The following is a 19,176-nucleotide window of genomic DNA, read 5'->3' as shown; positions in this document are numbered from 1 at the left end:
AGTGTGAGAGATATAACTTTTCATTCGTTTCTGTTTTTTTTAGAACTGTGGCCCTTATATTTATATCATTTATACACTAGGATCTTAATATAATATATGGTAAAAACTGCTGAGTTGAACTAATTTTCTGTCAAATTGCTTTTCCATTTTCACAGGAGGTATTATCAAAGAGGGAATAATCCCTCATGTAATTTGTATTTTTGTACCTATCAAACACTCAACCGCTGTTTTCATTTTGCTTCCAGGTCTTGCTTGTCTGGTGGTTTATTTCACTGATCTATTTTTTTCTTCCATTTATTAACCAGTACCAAATAGTTTTCATAATCACTGATTTATGATACGAATTGAGATCTGGTAAGAAATACTCCCTTCATTCCCTTTTTCATTATTTTATTTGAAATTCTTTATCTTTTGTTCCTCTAAATTAATTGTTATCATTTTGGATAATGCTATAAAAATAATTCCTTGGTAATTTGATTGGTATGGCACTAAATGATTAACTCAGGTGGCAATATGCTGGTGTGAACAAGATTAGTGAAGACCTTTCCAATTATTTAGGTCTTCCTATATTACTGTAACGTGTTTTATGTTGTTATTTATATAAGTCCTGTTTGTGTTGTCAGGTTAACTCCCATATGTTTTAGGTATTTTTTGTTGTTTTGAATGGATTTTGTCTTTTTATTATCATTCCTTCTTGGTTTTTGTTAAAAATATAAAGAGACACGGATGATATTTCTGGATTCATTTTTTATCCTATTACTTTATTAAAGCTACTAATCAACTTGATTAATTTGTTCACTAATTATTTAGGGCACCCTTTTCCTTTAAGCGAGGACATGTGATTGCATTGGTATAGGAAGTTCAAGGTGAGGATTTTTTTCTACCAAGGCATCTCTGCGAAGTCTGAGAGGACCTAGTCTGGGAGACTAAGAGGTCAGAGGAAGGGCTCAGGGTCTCACAGCCAGTGTTGGGAAGAGCTGGGACTTCAACCCAGATATGACCGACTACAAGGACAGCTCCCCATCCACTATACTATATGTGTTTGTATGTGATGTTAGTGCATGTGTGTGTATGCTATATTGCCTTTAAACCACAAGATTTCATTTTTTGCAAATAGGATTACATTTGTCTCTTCTTTGCTGATGTTTATTTCCTTAATTTCTCCCTTCCTTCCCCCCCCCCGCCCCTCCCTTCTCTTCCTTCCTTCCTTCCTTTCTTTCCTTCCTTCCTTCCTTCCTTCCTTCCTTCCTTCCTTCCTTCCTTCCTTCCTTCCTTCCTTCCTTCCTTCTTTCTTTCTTTCTTTCTTTCTTTCTTTCTTTCTTTCTTTCTTTCTTTCTTTCTTTCTTTCTTTTTCTTTCAGTTCACTCTGAAGCTCATAGATTGGACCCCAAGAGGTCCCTGCCCAAGCTCTACTTTATGGCTCTATTTTAGGCCCTCTTGACTTAGAGTGAATGTCAATTGTAACTGTTTCTCTTTGGAACAGCAACCTTGGGGGTCTTCCCCTCCCAGCTTGATTTTTTTTTCTTTTTTTCTAATTAAAGAGGCCATCCCTTGACTCACTTCTTAAAGAGGCCTATTCACTGAATGGGCATTACCTCACTCAAAATGAGAATCTGAAAAGACCTTAGCCTAAAAGGGCCAGGTTCTCCCAAGGCATCCTGGGTCACCTCTGGAGGAGAAAGTGAGGCTGGTGACCTTACACAGCCCTCCCTCACTCAAATCAAAGTCAACTGCAAGTCATATCATCATTTCCCTGATGTCATGGCTCTCTTCGAGAATGAAGGACAAACACAACAGCACAATGTAACAAAGTAGAATTGATTGATCAATCAATAAGCATTTGCCAAGTGCTTATTAGCTTATTACTCTCTGTGCCAAGCACTGGAAATATAAATACAAAATGAATGTATTCCCCTCTTCAAGGAGCAATGGAAAACAACATGCACCCACATGATCTGGAGCTCCATGTTCAGATTATGGGGACTCAGGCCACGCACAAGAACTTTGACTCATCACCTACTCACCCTGGGGTTAACTATGTCATCCTTCTGGACTCATGTACTCCGTGCCATTGCACTTGTCTTTGGGCCCAGCTTCCTTCTGTGGCCTGGAGTTTTCCCCTTCAGGGGTAAGAATTGTTTTTCAAGAGATCCCTTCCCTAGCTAGAGCAGAGTAACCCCTGAAATACCCACTCTTTCCTGATGAAGCCTACTGTAAGGCCTTCAACACATCTTCTTACAATGTATGCTGAAGCTCCCACTATATTCCCTTGCCATGGGAAGAATTTGGTTCCTGCCACCACTACCACATCTGTATTTCACCTTTCAATGTTCTCTCCTTGTTTTCCCAATGCTCTTCAGTCTAGGTAGCAGATGGAAAGCAACAAAGCTCCCTCTCATTTCTTGCCCAGATTATCCCTGTATCCCTGGACTCGATCCCTTTCTCCTCTTCTAGTTTGAAATATATTTCTTGGCCTTTAAACTCACTCAAAAATGTTAATTCACAACGAGAGAATGTGAATTTCATGCAAAGAAATATTAATTTACTCATGTGCCTGTATGATGTTTAATTTCTTGCCCAAATCAATACTTTTATGTTCCTTCTGACACTGGGATTTGTGGAAAACTTTTAATAAAGTATCTCATACTATTCTTGTGGAGAAAATGGAGTGATATAGATTAGATGATAGTACAATTAGATTAATTTAAAACTTATTTGATGGTCAGACTCAAAGAATAGTTCTTAAGACTTCAATGCCAATGTGGCAAAAGGTCTCCAGTGGAGTATCTCAGGAATCTATCCATTGCCCTGTGCTATTTCATATTTTAATTAATAACATAAATAGAAGCCTAAATGACTTACTCATCAAATTTGCATATAGTACAAAGGTGAATGGAACAGTTAGCATAGTGGATAACAAATTCAGGATTCAAAAGGATTTTGACAGGTTAGAGTGTTGGAGAAAATTTAATAGGATGAAAATTAAACTCAATAGTGGTAAATATAAAGTTTTACACTTGGATAAAAGAAATAACTTCAGCAGCACAAGATAGGGGAGATATGGTCAGAGAGCAAATATTTTGAAAAAGAGATCTAGAGGTTTCAGTTGCCAGCAGGTTTGATATAAGCAAGTAGTGTTATATAAAGGCCAAAAGAAAGCTAGTGAGCTCTTGCCTTAAGAGGTATTGCCTTCAGGAATATGGAGGTGATAGTCCTACTCTCCTGCCATTGTTAGGCCTCACTTGGGGTGTTGTGTTAAGTTTGGGGTACCATAGTTTAAGAGCAGCATTGATAAGCTGGAAAGTGTTCAGAGGAAAACAAAGGGCCATTAGTTCAAATCATATGAGGATCAGTTGAAAGAAGTGGGCAAATTCAGTCTAAACTACATGACCTCTGAAATTTATTTTAGCTCTTAAATTTTTGATTCTGTGAATGGGGGACTGGGTACTGCCCCTTTGAAAGAAAGCAAGGAAATCAAGGTGACTTGAAACCCATGTTGTGGCAGAATATACATGAAGGCAGGTATGTGATTGGGCTGGCCAGAGGGAGGAAACTGGCATGGAGGTATGACTGGAAACCAGAAGCTGGAGCAGTTGTTAAGACTACTGGAACCTAGTCCATAGTACCTATGTTCCCTCAGCTTCCTGAGAACACTGACCAAGAAAAAACCCAGCCCCACTTTACCTGTCTTATCATTTCATTTCCCATCTCCCTTCTGATTGGTGGTAGGAAGGTCAGATAGGGAATTCAAAGGTTCAACCTTTTAGCTATCATAGCCAGCAAGTGGAAGTCTTTTCTTTTACATGCTAATTTATATTCCAATATTTTGGGAAATTATTGGCAAAAAGTAGAACTATCTACTATGGTTTATGTCCAACTCCATAAGAATGTGGTTTAGGACTGAGAGAGGGGAAGCTAACCCAAAAGAAAGAAGTTTTGTCTCAGCTCAGGCTGATGTGATGAGTGACGAAATTTTTGCAATATTAATAATCTCGAACATATCTATACCCTATACTTCTTTGAACCATGAGAGATAATTTAATAAAGAAAAAAATTCATAGCAGTAAAAAGAAGTTGGTGTGTTTGTTCAGGCAACCACCTGGACATTGCATCTAGCCAATACCCACCTGGCTACCACAGATAGGGTCACAAGCTCTGGACTATTGGTACAGTTGGCACTGTGGGACAATAGGGTCCCTGAAGACAGACAGTCCTTACCTTTGTCAGCTCCTGAGCATTGGCCAAATTGTCCACAGCGATGGCCAAAAACACATTCAGTAGGGTGTCTGGGGGGTGTTAAGGATAAATAACTTTAAAAAAAACAGGAAAATTTGATGAGGCCATGATGAGACTTCCATATTCTTTCTAAATTAGTAAAGTAGCAGGATTACCAAGAAGAGACCAATAACAGATTTTGACTGGAGGTCAGATAATCCCTGGCTCCAAGTAGCTATCACTTCAAATCTCAGCAACCACAAAGAGCTGAGTAATCAGAGAGAATGGGGAGGTTGTCAAGCCTCTCTTTCCTGGCAAAAGGAAATTATTATGTTATGTTATGTTATGTTATGTTATGTTATGTTATGTTATGTTATGTTATGTTATGTTATGTTATGTTATGTTATGTTATGTTATGATTCCCATCCCTATTTCCCTAGGCTAATCATTGCAGAAGACATGAGAACAGCATAAAGATCACTCCACACATATAGCTCAAGAGACACAGAGATTGCTATGGCCTCAGCACAAGCCCAGAATGGGAATGACAACCATAGAAAATGAGAGCATAAATGAAGAGGGACATCCCATTTTTACCTTAAGGAAGAGCAACAAGTAACACCACCCTGAAAATATGTTGCTAGAGCAATATGGACTAGATATACTACCAGCTTCCTTAGTAACTAACACATGTCATTGCTGATCAACCTTCACACTGTTAGGGATAACCTACATATTTTTTCTTTTTTATTTTCAGTCAGGCATGATCTTTCGTATTGAAACACACACACACACACACACACACACACACACACGCACACACAAACACCTCAAAACTCAGAAAGGTTATTATACAACATGATTGGTTTTTCAAATGTAGTACCCGGTCCCCATCCAAAATCTTCAGAAGTCCTATTTTTTAAACTGTTTTCTATGCCTATGAGTTTAATAAAATTTGTAATGTCAGTACGATCATGTAAGTACGTCTTTGTATCCACAAAAAGATAAGATTACTTTATATTCCATTTTTCCTACAGGGAGAAAGGTAGAGAACACCAAATGACTTAAAATGACAATACTATGTTTTATCTAACTCGCAAATGCCAACTCTCAGAGCCTGTATATAAGTCTATAAACTAGAAATAATGGTTTTGAAGGTGGATTTGAAGACCTATTGCTTATAAACTGTTAGTACAGAGTAATATCTTCCTTTGGTAATGACAGTATGATTTTTTTCCTAGTTGTTTGTAAAAATTAAGGGCAGAAGAGACTCCAGTGAAATGCAGCCCACTATGAATATCTAAGATGAAGATGATGATAACCAAAGACTGATTCTCTTAACATTTGGTCGTACAGTTTAAAAGCAAAAACATCATTCATCACTTTTGTCATTTGGAAGCAGAAATCATTATGTATGTTTCCCATTCATTGAAACTGACGATAATAACTCACACTTACATAACATTTTTAAGTTTTCCAAATGCTTTTTTCACAGACACCTTGCAAGATAAGTAACACAAATAATATTAGCCCCATTTTACAGATAAGAAACAGAAGCTCACTAAGGTTAAGTGATTTGCTCACGATAAGTAACAGGTAGCAACCCAGGATATGAACCCAGCTCTCTGCTACTACAAATCCAATACTCTGTCCACTAAACCACACTGCATGACTGATAGTTTTATAGTTTTCATAGTTTTAGAGAAGGTACCAACTCTAGCTCTCCAGGTCTGGGGTATGAGTCTCTAAGAGAAAATGAAGAAAATATTAGTTGGGTAGGACTGATTCTGAAGATCAGATGTGATGGCAGCAAGAATGGTCTTTTCCTCATACTCTTTTCTCTTCTCCCTTACTAAGTTATAAATTCCTTGTATGCCTAGAATCTAGTACAGTGATTAATGCAGAAGAGGTAATAAATAGTTGGTGAACTGAATTTCTGAATACCAATAGACAATATCTCTAAAGTGCTTAGCATAATCTCTGGCACATAGTAGGTGCTATGTAAAAAATACTTATATTCTTATCTTCCCTTTTTGAATAGACCCCTCTTGTACTTGTCCCAGCACTTAGCCCAATTCTGGGCATAGAGAATATTGAAATAAACACTGATTAATTTGGCTTGAATATATAGTTGGAAACTTCATATCATATCTTATCACCTCTACCAGCTCTTCCTCATCACAATATAAGCAAGTCAAAAACATCATTAAAACCCAGAAAAAAGGATACAGTTTCCAAACAGAGTGAGCACGATGAAGTAGATGGCAGACCACATACCGGAGCTAACTCCACCCTGGGAGCGGATCCCATTGTACATTACCTCATTCCAGTCTTCACCTGTCAAGATCTGCACAAAGCCAAGAGTGGCAAGGTTAAACACATAGGCTGGTTGACAGTAAAGTTCCAGTCTAAAAACTTAGAAAAACTTTAATATCTACTCTCCCTTCATTTAGTCTCCTTCTAATGCAGGAGTTCTTAACTTGGAGTCCATGGACCCATGAATTGATTTCAGGAAGTCTGTGGATTTGGATAGGGAAAAGAATTACATCTTTATTTTCATGAATCTTTAATTAAAGCTTAGTATTTCTTTCAATTACGAATGTTGGCAACACAGCGCGATAGTGTCAACAATACCTGTGACTTTATCGACGAAAGAAATAACATACATTTTAATATCACATTACAGTTGTCAATATCTCAAAACATTATTTATGCTTTTATTATTATTTATAACTTACTATAGTGATCAGACCTGCAACTAGATATGTTGCCGTATCATAAATTTGGTTTTTTAATATTTTGATAACTGCATTTCAATATGAAGCATCTGGTTCTATGTTCCAGATTGCCCTGCTAAGTGTGATTTTCTGTTGGAGAGTGGTTACTACTAGGTAAGAATGGAGCCAAAGGATGGCCTAGTTTGCCTTCATTAAAGAATCAGCCTGGGAGGGGAAGACCCTCAGAGTTTTTGGCCAGAAGAGAAACAATTGCTCAGGGATTTTGACCTAGAAGATAGTGTATGTTTTATTAATATAAATGTTTATCTGAGCCCCTTGAGTGATCCATTGAACCAGACATGGGACTATAACCAGGACACCTTCCTACCTCACAGTAACATTGAGGAGACAAAAGAGATGTCTCGTGGAAGACAGACTCTAAATCTGGAAAGAACTTTAAAGATCACATGGTCTTACCTTCCCATTTTACAGATGAGGAAATTGAGAACCAAAAAGGTAATACAACTTTTCTCAAGATTATATAGACAGTGGCAAAGTTGGAGCTGAAACCCAGAACTCCTGAGTCCTACTCCACCATTCTTCACACCATACCATAAGTTCCTGGGAAAAAATTCTATTGAAATTGAAAGTATCATTATCATGATTATAACCAATTAAAGAAAGGTGCTCAATGCCCTAAGAAGGCAGGAAGAGAAGAAACCAGTGTTTCAAAAAAGAAAAGGCAACTTTCCTGAAGGTCTGAAAGAAACATAAGCCTTTAAGAGTATGATTCAAGGGGAAGATGGAGGAGTAGGTCAGAAAATTTCAAGTTCTCAAGATTTTCCTCCACAAAAAAGACAAAATAGCACCTCTGGGCAAACATAGAAGGTGAAACAAATAAGAGTAGGGACAGAAGAGGGGTTCTTTTGAAACAATCAGAGAAAACCAGAAGAAAAATCCCGGGATGAGATTTCCCCACTGTGAAGAGTAAACACCTCCAGGCTAGGATCTGCTTTAACAACTAGAGGCAAGCTCCTTAAACAAGCCAAAAGCCCTGGAGTTAGTTGGTTTGAGAAGCTGCCTTGCCCCAGCCACAGGAACCCTCCCCCTCCCAACCCCCGTGAGGGGAGTTGGGCATCAGAGATGGAGAAGATTGAAGGAACCTCTGCTGACAAGGAATACCAGAACTAGCTGCGCTTTGAAGAGAGGTGGGGGTGAGAAGAAACCAGCACATGCCCAGTGAGTGCAGAAGCAGTGGAGCGGGGACTGGCTAACTGTGGCCATTTACAGGAGGCTGGAGGTCTTGGCTTGAGTTCAAGGTCAGAGGGGAGAATTAAAAAGGATCAGAGGCAGGGACACCACCCCCCCATATCCCAGGAATGGAGGTGATTATAAAAACTAAATTATTACTGAAAAAATGCATAGGCAAAGGAATAGAATCCAACCATAGAGATCTTCTATGGGAATAGAGAAGACTGGGGTCCATCTTCAGCAGAGGATAATGAAGCAAAGAAATTGTCTTCTACCCCAAAGAGTAGTGTCAAATGGTCACTTGGCCAAAAAGAATTGATTGAAGAACTTAAAAAAGACTTTAAAAATCAAATGAGAGAGATGCAGGAAAAATTAAAAGGAAAACTAACAATAACACAAGAAAAACAAGATTTTAACAAGAAAGTCAGTCAGCTAGAAAAAAAATCCAAAATCTTAAGGAAGAAAATGATTCCTTGAAAATCGGATTTGGGCAAGGAGAAGCCAGTGAAGTTATGAGACGAAGAAATAAAAAAAAACAAAACATAAAAAATGAAAAAATAGAAGAGAGCATGAAACATCTCATAAGAAAACAACAGATCAAGAAGAGGAAACATAAGAATAATTTGACTACCTGAAAGTTCTGATCAAAAAAGAATCTTGATACAAGCAACAATTAAAGAAAATTGTCCTGAAGCATTAGAACGAGAAGGGAAAATAGAAATAGAAAAAATCCACTGATCACTACCTGGAAGAGATCCCAAGAGGAAAACTCACAGAAATATTATAGTTAAGTTCTGAAACACCCAGGTCAAGGACAAAATGTTACAAACAACAAGAAAAACAATTTACACATGACGATACCGCAATTAAAATCACATAAGACCTAGTGTTGGCAACACTAAAAGATTGCAGATCTATATATTAAAGAGTAAAAGAACTGGGCCTCTGCTGAAAATATCATACCCAGCAAACCTAAGCATAATTCTGAATGAAAAAAAGATGGAGATTTGATCAACTGCCAGACTTTCAAGACTCTGTTAAAAAAAATGAACCCTGAACACAATAGAAGATTTAACATACAATGAGCCAAGAGAAATATAAGGTACATACCAATGACCAATTACAAGCAACTAAATAAAGAGAGAATGTTGACCTTTTATGTATGGAAAATGTAAAACCTATGTCTAAGATTGTTACTAGTAATTAGGCAGCTTATAAGAAAGATCAGGGTAGACCTGACTAGGATATGACTTCAAAAAGTAAAACCATTCAAGAACAGTTAAAAGAGTAATTATCTTATACAAATGAGGTGCAAGAGGAAGAACCAATACAGAGGAATTAGATGGGGGAGGGGAACTGTTAGTTCTGGAAACCTACATTCTTTAGGAATGGGTTTAAGAGGGGAAATATATATATATATATATACATCCAGAAGAGTATAAAAGTCTTATAAATTTATAAAGAAATAAACTCTAAGAGGATAGAGAGTGGGAAGAGGATAAAGGGGGAATCTTTAGAGGGGAGGGTGAGGGAATAAGTTAAAAGGGGGACATAGAAGGGTCTTTAGGTTTGGGGAAGGGGAGGATAAGAGAGGAATTGCTGGAGTGAGGGTAAGTTAAGTAATAGGAGGGTAAGGTAGCAGGTAGAAGTAAAGTAGAGGAGATGGAGAGACAGTAAAAAAAGAGATATGCACAAACATAAAAACAAGATTAGGAGTAGAATCTCTTAGGGAAAGTATATGTTTATATATGTATATATGTGTATATATGTATACATGTATGTATACATCAATACGTATATATAAATATATCCATGCTCAACTGTAGCCTTGGGGGGCAGGTAGTAGGGAGGAAGGGGAAAAAGGACAAAGTAAAAAGTATACAGCAGAGAACAAAAGAAAACCTACAAGGAAGCAAAGAAAAGATGGACAGCTTTCAATATAACATACAGTATTTAATATATAGGCTTTCTTGAAATGATGTTATTGCTACATATTCTGAATCCTCTCCTATGTTCTGCTGTGCATGACATGTTTTTTCTTTATTTATTTTATATTTAAGCTTATAAAGTTTCTTTTTCTTTTCTAATTATGCATTTAAATTTTAGTATTTGTCTAAATTTTACAGAAGAGTATTATTATTCAAGAGATCTTAGTTTATTTCTCCTTCTCCTCCCCCCCCCCCAACCTTGATTCAAATTTCTCACTTTCTATGGTCTTCATTTGGTCTCATACCTGGAATACTGTCATAATGGCTGCAGGAAATGTGTCAAAGTTTGCTGAAGGAGTCCCATCATTAAAGTTAAACCTGATAAGGGAAACCAGAGAGAAGAATGATGTGAGACCTCGGGAACAGCCAAACCTCATCATTTACATTCTAAGTTCTACTTTTCCTTCCTTCATTTTCTAAGTCTTCTTCATTATTCCTCTTCTTTCTACTCTGTAAGTATTCTGTCACTTTTCTTACCAAGCCATGATAATAATACAGTCTCAGTTGACATGCAAAGATGGCACTACTGCTTCCCTAGCACTATGAGAACTTGCAATATTTCCAGCAGTGGTAATGGCTTTGTATTGATCTATCCACATTTTCTCATCTGGTATCCTATGATTTAATATATTTGTGATATGAGCTAGGTAGGAGTAAATGAATAACAAAGTAGGAGTAAATTCTTTGGTTCTAATAAGACCATAAGACTATATAAATATGTATGTATGTATATATGTATACACACACATGTACATATACATATATATACACACAGAGAGATACACACCTGTATGTCTATATACATACATAGATATATTTATATATATATAATATGCTGTTATAGTATATTGTATCATATCATATCATACATTATATTACCAGCTGAAGCCATAGATTATGGTCCCTAGCTCAAAGACATACCATATGACCTTAGGCAAGTCACTTAACCACTGTCTTTCTCACTTTCCTTATCTATAAAGTGGGAATGGTAATAATAGCACCTACCTTCCAGGATTGTGTGAATAAAAATACATTTAAACACATATATAAATAATATCTACATGTAAAATACATGTAAACACATGACGACACATGTAAAGTACTTTGTAAACATTGAAGTGCAATATAAAATTAGTTATTGTAATAGTTCTTATTAACAATAATTAATGGTAATTATGGCATAGAACTGGGGGTTTTTTTATCTGGGAAGCTTGAGGGAGCTTACCTGCCTCCAAAGAGTTGCATCCCCAACAGAGCAAAGACCACAATAAAGAGGAAGAGGAGGAAGAGTAAGCTGATGATGGATTTCATGGAACTCATCAATGAGACCACTAAATTCCGTAGGGATGCCCAATACCTGAAAGATAACAGGCAATGTTATTACCCATTACAACTCTACCTTTTCCCCAACTGCAAATCAGAGTCCATGAAATGAACTGCATTTTGCAAACTCTTCTATAACAGAAAGAGGAACAAAATTCAGTCACCCTAGGAAATTCTGTCTAGGGATTTGGCATGGGAATTTTTCCAGTCCATCTTTTGGGTCATTCATCCCTCACTGAATCTGGGAAGGGCTAGAGAATTGATCAAGGCAGTATATACACAGAAACAGGAATAAATATGAATCTTCAGGAAGGAATATGGAATTCCAGTGTCAAAGGTGGGTAGGTTTCCAAATTCTGGTCCCTTACTTGGTAACCTTAAATATTCTCAGAAGTCGGAGAGCCCGCAAGACACTGATTCCGAAAGAGGTGCCAGGTCTAAAGATGGCCCAAACCACTTCAAAGATACTTCCCACAGTGACCTAAGAAGAAAACGAAACAAAAACAAAGCTTTAGTGAGAGCAGTAGAGAGAGGAGTCAAGAGAATACCGGTATTTAACAGGAAACCACTGAAACCCCAGCACTCATAGGGCTAACAATAAATTCCAACACTACCATATCCATAGTGTTAGATAGATCTATCCTATTCAGAAAGGTCTTCCAGGGGAAAAATAGAATTTTTAAGATCCATCATTAGGAAATTAATTGTGACATCCAGCTATCCTTCTGCTAGAAAAGTCTTCTCAATATCAATACCCTATACCTGCAGTATAAAATTCATTTCCTTTTATCTACACTTAGTAGGGGAAAAAAAGACTAACCTATCTCCTCTTTACCTCCTCAGGATTCTCTTCTCTAGACTGAGTGATCTTATTTCTTTTCCTCTAAAGTCTTATTTCCACTAGGCGTGGTGGTACATGCCTACAATCACAATTATAGGGAAGGTTGAGACTGTTGGATCTCTAGAACTCAGGATTTCTAAGCTGTGGTGGGGGATTCCAATCAGGTGTCAGCACTAAGTTCAGAAAAAATACGAAGAACTGGGGACCACTATGTTGCCAAAGGAGAAGCAAACCAGCCCAAGTTGGGAAGGACCAAAGGTCAAAGATTCTGTGCTAATAAGTAAGGGATCAGGCCCATAGCATCCCCTGTACTTCTGGGCAATAGGGAAAGGAAGACCCATCTTAAAATAGAAAGTGTTATTCCCCTGTCCTTCATAATCATCTGTAATTCTTTTCTGGCCCCTCTCCAACTCTTCATTAAGCTTGAAGCTTGGATGAGTTATGATATTCTCAGTCATTAGCATTCCTACAACAAACCCCAAGCAAATATATAAATTATGTTGTTTACTGGAATTTTGTGGCTTTACATATTGTTCTAAAAAGCTGAAGATTAGAAATCTTTTTTTTTCCAAATGCGGTTTTTTTTGGTGATGGAGTTTCTTGTAATAGGACCTGAGGTGAAGAAAAAATCCTACTGATTTGTGGATTCAGGACCTAGAGTGGTAAATATTCAATGCTTTCTGATACTTAGTACTGCTTCAGTTCTGCCCTATGCTTCTCCCTACCTGATATTGCTGCTGTTGCCTGTAATCTTCCCTGAGCTGGAACATGCCAAGCTTGTTAAAAAATGGAGATTAGCAGGTGTTGAAAGCCTAGTTGAGGCTCTCTCCCTAATGTAACCAGAAGAATTGAAAAACAATTGACAAACAGAAACCTACTTATAAGGAAGGTGTCTTTTTATTATTATAAACGTAAATGGAACAGATCAGTAAAAGTATCCCCTTCTTATTGAATCTGATTTTAGAGACCAGGTCTATGTTCACACCTAGGGCAGGTCAAACAGGTATTGGCTCACTGCGCTGGAATTTAGAGGGTGCTGATAGGATTTGCATAGTACTTAACACACTGGTCCTGGAGGGGAATGCAGTATGTTCCTTGCTTCTTGATGTCACTTTCATACTCTCCCTTTGTCCCCATAATTCTGAAATCCTTTAATAAATTTAGTCTATCATTTTTTTTGTCCAATATAGCTGACGGTGGCTATTGTGTAGTAATGTCCACATCGTAACTCCTCTCTCAAAGAGCTAACCCTAGACTCACTAACTTTTCCTCCCTAGACGAATTCCCTAGTTTTCTCAGATACCATGACTCAGTCCTCCATTTTACCTCGGCCAAAAGGATGGTCACATCCTGAATCTTACTATTACCCTAAGTGTTACACTTCCTTGATCAGTTATCATACTATAATTTCTTAACATCCCATCTCTCCATACACCTCACTCTTCCTAAACCTTTTATTCACCTTTATCAGCATCTTCCAACCTTTTGAACTTTCTCAGGACAATACCCTTACTTTACTTTTTTTCCTTCCAAAACTCAACCCTATAGTTAACCAATTTGACTCCAGAATGTCCTATCCTCTTAAGTCCCTTACCCTTGCGTCATATCATTGCTCATCCCTTGTTGAGTCTCAGATCCAAATTACTCCCATCATATACCAATTTCCCTCATATTCACATGAGGTTGAATAAAGCTGTGCTCACTGGATAATAGCTTTATGTTTTCTAACCTCAACTGGGCATTCATTGCATCAAGACAACCCTTGATCCCTCCCTAATTGATTCCCTCTTTCAATTTCTACAGAAGAAACTCAAAATCTTACTTCTCTCCTCAAGCCTCCCATATCTCCCCCTACCCATACCCTCTCAGCTGAGGACCTTGCATTCTAATTTGCGGAGAAAATTAAGGCCATTTGCTATGAGGTTCTTTTTCTCCCCTGTCTTCCTCCACAATCCCTTGACCTCACTCCCAACTCCGTCCTCTTTTCCTTTAGTCTCTTATATTGAAGCAACTCTTCTCTTTGCTAAGTCCAACCCATTTACATGTGCCCTTGATCTCATTTCTCTAGTAGATTGTGCCCTCAATCATCACTTCTTTCTTTTTTTCTTTTAAAATTTATTTTTCCCCAAAACATGTAAAAAGAATTTTTAACATTCAGTTTTAAAACTTTGAGCTCCAAATTCTCTCCCTTCCTCCCCACCTCTCACTGAGAAGGCAATCAATTTGATATAGGTTGTATATGTGTAGTCATGCAAAACACTTCCATAACAGTCATGTTTTGAAAGAAAACAACAAAAATACTCATGAAAAATAAAGTAAAAACTATGTTTTGGTCTGTATGCAGACAACATCAGTTCTTTGTCTGGGGATGGATAGCATTTTTCCTCATAAGTCCTTCAGAGTTATCTTGGATTGCTGAGAATAACTAAGTCATTCACAGCTGATCATCCTACAATACTGTTGGTACTTTATACACAGTACATTTCACTTTGCATCAGCTCATGTAAGTCTTGCCATGTTTCTCTGAGAGCATGTTGCTCATCTTTATAGTACAACAGTATTCCATCATAATCACATACCACAACTTGTTCAGCCATTCCCCAACTGATGGGCATCCCCTTATTTTCTAATTCTTTGCCCCCAGAAAAGAGCTGCTATAAATATTTTTTTGAACACATAGGTCCTTTTCTTGTTTTTTTTTTTAAATCTCTTTTGACATACTTGCAAGATCAAAGGGTATGCATGGTCTTATAGCCCTTTGGGCATAGTTCCAAATTGCTCTACAGAATGGTTGAATCAGTTCACAACTCTGCCAGTAGTACATTGATGTCTCATTTTTCCCATATCCCCTCCACATTTGCCTTTGCTGTCCTATTAGCCAATCTAACAGGTGTGAAGTAGTACCTCAGAACTATTTTAATTTGCATTTCTCTAATCAATAGTGACTTAAAGTATTTTTTTTCATATGGCTCTAGACAGCTTTGATTACTTCATCTGAAAACATCATACCTTTTGATCGTTCATCAATGGGGAAGGGCTCTCATTTTTATAAATTTGACTCAGTTCTTTACATGTGTGATAAATGAGGCCTTTATCAGAGAAACTTTGCTTCAAAAAATTTTTCAGTCATTGTTGCTAACTGTATTTCTCTCCATCCTATTCTCCCCTGTTTATAATCATCACTTATTTCTCTCTAACTTATAATCTGTCCCTATCTATGTGTGCCTTCCCTACTGACTTTAAATATGCTCATGTCTCCTCCATCCTGAAAAAAGAAAAAAAAAACTTTTGCTAGACTAAACCTTCCCCTGAAGAGAAGGTTCCCCTATATCTTTCCTCCCTTTTAAAATTAAACCTCTAGGGAAAAAAAGCTACCCATTTTGAATCTCTATTTTCTCTCTTTTCAACCTATTTCAATCTGGCTATTGATCTCATCACTTAAATGAAACTGCTTTCTCCAAGGTTACCATTCGTATCTTCAATGCCAAATCTGATGGTCTTCTCTCAGGCCTCATTCTTCTTAACCTCTCTGGTGCATATGCCACCAATGCAATGCCCTCTCCTTGTATATACTCTCTGGGGTTTTTGTGAACTTTCTCCTGATTCTTCTATCTGACTTCTTCTAAGTCTCTTTTTCTTGATCATGCTCCATATGATGCCCCTTGGAGATTCTTGAAGGCTCTGTCCTAAGACCATTTCTTATCTTTTTCTATGCTCTCTCTCATCAGTTCCCATGGGTGCTGACATATACACATACATACATACATACATACGTGCGGGGGGAGAGAGAAATAGAGAGAGAAAGAGTGCTCTAGTCTTTCCTGAGCTTAAACAGTTAGTCATCGAGCATTGATTAAGCATTTTCTATGTACCAGACACTGCTAAATGGGGAGGAAAAAAAGAAAGGCATAAAAATAGTCCTTGATCCCACTTACATTCTAATGAGGAAGGCAAGAGATAAGTAACTATGTACACACAAGACATATACAGACTAGATGGAAACTAACCTCAGAGGAGAACGCACTAGCAGTTGGTGGGACCAGAGAAGACTTCCTGCAGAAGGTAAGGTTTAAGCTCAGTACTGAAGAAAGCCAGAGAAACTAAGAGGCAGAAGTTAGGGGGCAGAGCATTCTAAACATGGGAGACAGTGCAAGGGCATAGACAAGGACTGTTGTGTTCAAGGAATACCAAGTTGGCCAGGGGAAATGGATCGTAGACTGCATGGAGGGGAGTAAAGTGTATGAAGACTGGCGTCACATTATGAAGAGCTTTAAACAGAGCAGTTTATATTTCATCCTGGAAGTAATAGTCACTAGAGTTCATTGAGCAGGGTAGTGCCATGGTTAGAAGTATACTTTAGAAAAATCGTCTTGGCAATTGAGCGGAGGATAGATTGGAGTGGCGAGAGTCTTAAGGCAGGAAGATAAGGAGCCTGTGTGGGAAAAGAGAGGGAAAAGCGTAGGAGAGATGTGTGTTGTTCTTCTTGTTTAGTCATTTCAGTCATGTTCAACTCCCATTTGGGATTTTCTTGGCAAAGATACTATAGCGGTTTGCTATTTCCTTTCCCAGCTCATTTTACAGATGAGGAAAGCGAGGAAAACAGAGTTAAGTGACTTTCTCTGGGTCACACAGCTAGTAAGTGTCTGGGGCCAGATTTGGACTCAGGAGGACAAGTCTTCCTGACTCCAGGCTCGGTACTCTATCCACTGCAACACCTAGCTGGCCAGGAGAGATATTGGGAAGGTAGAAATGACAAGATTTGTCAACTTATTGAATATTTTGGCTAAGTAAGACTGAGGAGTTCAGGTTGACACCAAAGTCGTGGGCCTGAGCGACTGAGAGAAAGGCTGTGCCTGCAATATTAATCATGAAGTTCAGAAGAGGGAAGCATTTGGGGAAAATGACAATGTTTTGAACATGTTTAAGTTTGAGATGCCCAAGGGACACTCAGTCTGAGATGTCTAAGAGGCAGTTAATGATGAAGGACAGGAATTCAGGAGATAGACTGGGACAGGACACGTAGATAGATAGATAGATAGATAGATAGATAGACAGACAGATGATTGATAGACAGATAAGAAAAAAAGATAGATTAGATAGAAAAGGTAGATAGACTGATAGAAAAGTAGGTAGAAAGAAAGGTAGATAGATGATAGATATGTTTATATATACATATATAGATATGTGTGCATGTATAGATGTATATATCTGGGCATTATCTGCATGAAGATAATAATTAAGCTGTTGTGAGCTGAAGAAATAAAATCACCAAGTAAAATAATAAAAGGTAGAAGATGCCCCAGAACAGACCCATAGGGAACATCCACAGTGACATGAATGAAGAACTACAGATACTGAGAAAAAGCTGTAGAACAGGAAGATAACCAGAAGAGAGCAACAGCAGGAAAATCTAGAGAGGAAAGAGTGTTCGGAAGGAAAAGATTATGAACAGTTCCACATGATACAGAGATGTCAAAAAAAGATGAGGACTGAGAAAAGGCTATTAGCTTTGAAAATTAAAAGAATGTTGATAACTTTGGAGAGGGAAGTGATACCATTTTTACCAAATATCTATTGTACATTCCGAACTAGATGTCCTAGAGACATCTCAAACTCGGCATAACTGAAATAGAACTCATTATCTTTTTTTCCCAAAACCCATTCCTCTTCCAAATTTTCCTATTTTTGTAGAAGGTACCATCATTCTTCCAGTCTCCCTGGTTTATAAATTCCACATTATCCTCAAATCTTCATTTTCTCTCACCAGTTTCCCCATCCCACACCATATCCAAACATTTGCCAGATCTTACTTTTCCTGCATCTATGATATCTCTCACATCCAACTCCTCTCTACTAACACAGACATAACCTTATTTCAGGCCCTCACCACCTCTAACTCAGACCACAGCAAGAGCCTCCCTGCCTCAAACCTCTTCCCATTCCAATCTATCTTCCACACTATCGTCAAAGTGATTTTCCTTAAGTGCAAATCTGTCCATGTCATTCCCCTACTCAAGAAACTCCAATGGCTCCCTATTGCCTTAAGTATCAAATATAGACACTTTCATTTGGCATTCAAAGACTTTTACAATGTGACCATAGCTCATTTTTCTAGCTTCATTTATATTATTCCTTTTTTGGATGTAGGTTCAGCTAAACTGACCTCTCTGCCCTTTATGCATGACTCTTCTTCTCTTATCAGTATTCCTTTGCAATGGCCCTTTCTCATGCCCAGAATGCATTTCCTCCTTACCTCAGTCTCATGGAATTCCTTTTTCAAGGCATATGTCAAACATTGCCTTTATATGAATCTTTTCCTGATCCCCACAGCTCCCTAAATCCCTTGAATTACTTTGTATTTATTCTGCATAAAATTCTTTTGTATATACATGTGTACATAGGTATGTGTGTGTATAATCTCCTTGAGTACAGGAAGTGTTTCACATTTGTTTTTTGTATGTGGTGCTCAACAAAGTGCTGGACAAATAGTAGGCATTTAATAAATGCTTATTAATTAATTGATTAAATGTTCACTTAAAATGGGAAGCTACCAGAAGATGCTTCCTCCACACCTTCTTCCCACCCCCAACCAATAGCTTCACAGTATCTTGTGGTCTCTACCTGTAATAGTCAATGTTACTGAGTCTCTGTTTTTCCCAATGGACAGTTTCTAAGGCCTCCATCCTCACCCACTTCTGAACCTGAATTTGCCTTAAAAAGATAATTTGGTAAATTTTGCATCATTTTTCTCAGATATAAAAATCACCATTCATGGCTTACTATATAATATTTCACTCTCTTCCCACTCCTAACCCCCAAATCTAATAGTTAATGGTTCAAG

The 19,176-nt window shown here is 37.8% G+C and overlaps 1 protein-coding gene across 2 annotated transcripts in view; it reads right to left on the bottom strand.

The window, feature by feature from the left end:
- The window catches only part of CACNA1E (calcium voltage-gated channel subunit alpha1 E), a 405,658-nt gene that overhangs the window by 103,332 nt on the left and 283,150 nt on the right, over positions 1–19,176 (bottom strand). For both annotated transcript variants that reach the window (XM_036756876.1, XM_036756878.1), the window contains exons 13-17: positions 11,863–11,975; positions 11,397–11,528; positions 10,417–10,489; positions 6,445–6,562; positions 4,219–4,286 (exon numbers count right to left, since the gene is read on the bottom strand). In XM_036756876.1, coding sequence (XP_036612771.1) covers positions 4,219–4,286; positions 6,445–6,562; positions 10,417–10,489; positions 11,397–11,528; positions 11,863–11,975 — 504 coding nt within the window. The remainder of the gene's footprint in view (positions 1–4,218; positions 4,287–6,444; positions 6,563–10,416; positions 10,490–11,396; positions 11,529–11,862; positions 11,976–19,176) is intronic.

The sequence above is a fragment of the Trichosurus vulpecula genome, chromosome 4, assembly GCF_011100635.1.
Source record: "Trichosurus vulpecula isolate mTriVul1 chromosome 4, mTriVul1.pri, whole genome shotgun sequence".
NCBI lineage: Eukaryota > Metazoa > Chordata > Mammalia > Diprotodontia > Phalangeridae > Trichosurus > Trichosurus vulpecula.
Note: the sequence above shows the minus strand (reverse complement) of the source record. Positions and strands in the feature narration are given on the sequence as shown.